The sequence below is a fragment of the Lactuca serriola genome, chromosome 7 (genome assembly GCF_051521515.1).
Source record: "Lactuca serriola cultivar US96UC23 chromosome 7, Lser_US96UC23_V15, whole genome shotgun sequence".
In the NCBI taxonomy this organism is placed as follows: domain Eukaryota; kingdom Viridiplantae; phylum Streptophyta; class Magnoliopsida; order Asterales; family Asteraceae; genus Lactuca; species Lactuca serriola.
This window is the reverse complement of record NC_136414.1, coordinates 204,603,737-204,607,634: the sequence shown is the minus strand read 5'-3', so window position 1 is coordinate 204,607,634 and position 3,898 is coordinate 204,603,737. Positions and strand designations below refer to the sequence as shown.

General features: G+C 31.2%; 1 protein-coding gene across 1 annotated transcript; it reads right to left on the bottom strand.

The window, feature by feature from the left end:
- Positions 1-2,177: 2,177 nt before the first annotated feature.
- On the bottom strand, positions 2,178-3,683 carry LOC145062603 (ethylene-responsive transcription factor 3-like). Its single transcript, XM_079010184.1, has one exon. The coding sequence runs from the start codon at positions 3,291-3,293 to the stop codon at positions 2,592-2,594; it is 702 nt and encodes a 233-aa protein (XP_078866310.1). The 5' UTR covers positions 3,294-3,683; the 3' UTR covers positions 2,178-2,591.
- Positions 3,684-3,898: the final 215 nt, after the last annotated feature.

Sequence of the window (3,898 nt, the reverse complement as noted above, 5' to 3'; positions counted from 1 at the left end):
TATCGTAAGCAAAATCAAATCTAAAGAAACCGATCATAAGGACAAAATGTATACAAAAACATTAAGGACTAAACGCGTACAAACTGAAAAATATATTATCTTATTAAGTCATTTTTTCGGCTTAACATGGAGTAGTCGGTTATAAGCGCTAAATGTGGAAACAAAAACAATTTAAATGGTCAAATTTTAACAAAAAATACACTAGTGACTAAATGTAAAAATCAAAAAATATATTACTCTTTAAGCCATTATCCCTACAAGAAACAACCATCCATCACACCACCTAGTGGTGTGCTTGGCATTTAAAGAAAAAAAAAAGACAAAGGGTATTTTACACTCTTTCATAATTTTATAAAAGCTAGATTAGTGCTTATAAAACCAAAGCCTTTTTAGTTTATAAATACACATAACTTTTATAAATCATATATTATTATTTTATTTGATACTTATTATTAAAATTATTATTTTCATAAAATATTTATTTTTCCAATTAATTACAAAAAATATAAATATTTATCAAGAATTGAATTCTTATAAATATTCAGTTTACATTAAATTGTTATTAGTGTGACCTTACATGATCATATGTTATTAGCAAATATCATTCTACATTGATTTTTAAACATATAAATCTTTCAATTTCATCGTCAAGAAATTTGGTCATACTTAATGAAAAAATTGAAGAATTAGTTGAGAATATATATATATATATATATATATATATATATATATATATATATATATATATATATAAGTTTCGTTATAGTTTGAGAAAGAAAAGTTTATGTCAAAAATACAATACCACAACAAAGAATGGGACTTACAAAAATTAACGATGAACACCGACCTTCTAACTAGAGATATCGGTAAATATATGATTATGGTTAGGACTGGTAAATCGGGTCATCGTGTTGTGTTTTTGTTTGACACAACTCGACAGGACGAGGTTTTATGTAACACGAACACGACATGACATGATGTCGTGGTTTTCTTAACTAACATTAAAACGAACAGATTAAAACACAACACGACAAAGATAACATAAAATAACAATTAGTTTATTTAATTAATACTTAATCATATATAACACGACAAAAACGACAAACAAAGCTAAATCGTGTCAATTTCGTGTCGAATTTTGAACACGAACACGACACGATGTCGTGTTTTTTACACTTGACACGAACATGACACGAACACGAATTTCAATTTCGTCTCAATTTCGTTTCATGTCGTGTATTTTTATCGTATTGTGTCATCAATTGTTACCACTGATTGTGGGATATAATTTTTAGTTTAGATTATATGGCTTTTTATGTTTTTATATCATTTTCAGTTTAGTTTTATTTTTATCTACATTTTAAATTTTTAGATTAATGAAAAAGTTAAAGTTAATGTTTTTTAGATTAATGAAAAAGTTAAAGTTAATGTTCAATTTATATTTATTTGTATTTTCAGGTTAAGTGTTCTAAAATGAATAAGTATTATAGATATTAATTAGTAATAAATAATAAATTTTGATAATATGTTGAAAGATGATATTTTCCTTGAAAAGAAAATGTCGATGAGCCTTGCTATTTTGTGTATAGTTACGATTCACATTCCAGTAGTATGCTTGACTTTTTCAATATATATAGGGTTAGGTTATTTTGTTTTCACTATCTATTATGTGCATTTATGATTGATTCTGAACCAATCATTTTAGTTATTTTAAGAAAATAATTAATGCATATTACATGTTGAAGATATAATATATATTAATTACATCTTCAGCATTTAATATGCATTAATTACTTTCTTAAAATAACTAAAATGATTGGTTCAGAATTAATCATACATGCACACAATAAATAGTAAAAACATTTGAACATATATATATATATATATATATATATATATATATATATATATATATATATATATATATATATATATATATATATATATATATATATATATATATAGAGAGAGAGAGAGAGAGAGAGAACTAAAATGTAGTGAAAGCAACATTGTTGATAAAGTTTATTTGAATCACAACATTGTGCACAAGCTGTTTGTTGACTATTGAGGTGTACATCAACGACCAAGAAAAGATTGTTGCTTCTTTTCTAATAAAGGAATCATTAAATGTACATTTCAAAATCTTGAACCAGATCCATTTGGGGGAAAACAACCACTAAATGACAATCATCTACCACTACCCATGGAAACACACTACACACTACACACTACACTGCATTGTCTGCAAAAGGCTTTAATGCTCCATTGCCTCAAAAGAAAACAAGACATCTCATACTTTCATTTACCTTATTTCGTTTCATACCCAACGGATTTCATAGCATCAGCAACTAATTATATCATAAGATTTTTAAGTTCATGATGACATTTTGTCAAGAACAAGATATATGATGTTCATTCATAATATTAGAATAAACAAACAAAAATTCTCTTCAGGAACACACAACAACCCCATTTTGCATCCTAATACTATCTTAATCTTAATCTTGTCTATGGTTGATGTTTTTTGGGGATATACTTTTTCCGGCAGAAAAAAAAATATAGACTTTGAATCACCGAATCATTTTGGACTATCAAAGTCGAAGTGCTGTGCAGTGAAGATCATCTTCGGCCAGCTCAAAATCATCGAACGGTGGCGGCATATTTAAATCTATCGATAAAAAGGGTTTTGTGAAAGATGAACAAGCAATTTCTCCGGCATCGCATCCTTCCCCGATTCCGTCAACAACGACAGAAGACGACGAATCGCAGTCGCTGTGACAATCGTCAGGAAACACCGGAGGTGAGCGAGGGTGGTGTCTCCGGGGTAAAACGAAATCTGACTTTACCGGCGGTCTAGGTCCACTGAAAGACTCGAGAGTACTACTCAGGCTGCTGCAGGTCGGCCTCTGTGTGACAACAATCGGGTAGTCGCTGTGATGATTTGGATGTTGGTACAACATGCTGTGATGATCGAGGAAGGGATGATGATCGTTTGGGATTTGTTGATGGTAATACGGTGAAGTGGTCAACGGAAAATTGGTCTTGGCTTTAGGTCCGCGTAGATTCCGGGCAGCGGCGTCGTAAGCACGAGCTGCATCCTCCGCAGAGTCAAAAGTACCGAGCCAAACCCTGGTTTTCTTCCATGGATCTCTAATCTCGGCAGCAAACCTACCCCATGGTCTCTTTCTCACTCCTCTATACCTAATATCCGGCTTCGATCCAGATCCATCAGTCCCAAAAAGAGCCGCTTCAGCCATCGTCTTAGACGGCGTCCCTGCTCTACCTCTTCGCATTGCCGATCAGGAAAATCAAAAGTCAGATCAAATTGCTTGAAGGGTATGATGAATTTTTCCACACAAACACAACACAGAGAAAGAGGGAGATGAGATGAGATGAAAAGAAACACTCCAAACTCACTCTCCCCTCTTATCACTCTCCTTCTGCTCAACTGTGTGGCTGGGTTATGGAGATAAAAAAAGAGATAGAGAGAGAAGAGAAAACAAGAGAAGAGAGAAAGGGGTTTTGGTGTATCGATGTTTGAAACTTGTTTTGGGGTTTGGGTTTTCTTTTGCTTTTTCTTCTTTTGAACCCTAAACACACTTCACCCGATTGCTTCTTCTTCCCTCTTTCCCCCCTTTTCTTGATTTTTCTCGATTTTCGATCCATTTACAACACATTTTGGTGTTCTCCAAATAGTTTATGTACGTCTTTGTATATTTGCAAACAATTTATTTTTGGTTTCCTACCTAATACAAAATGTAAAGTAACACTAAATGTTTAATATAATATAAATATATAATGATGATAAAATTTACAAACTCATCAAAATTTAAAATTAAAATATTTCATAAAGGTGATAATAAACTTATATATATATATATATATATATATATATATA

Excerpts from the sequence above, each read along its gene's own strand:
- LOC145062603 (XM_079010184.1), bottom strand. The coding sequence starts at position 3,293 with ATGCGAAGAGGTAGAGCAGGGACGCCGTCTAAGACGATGGCTGAAGCG.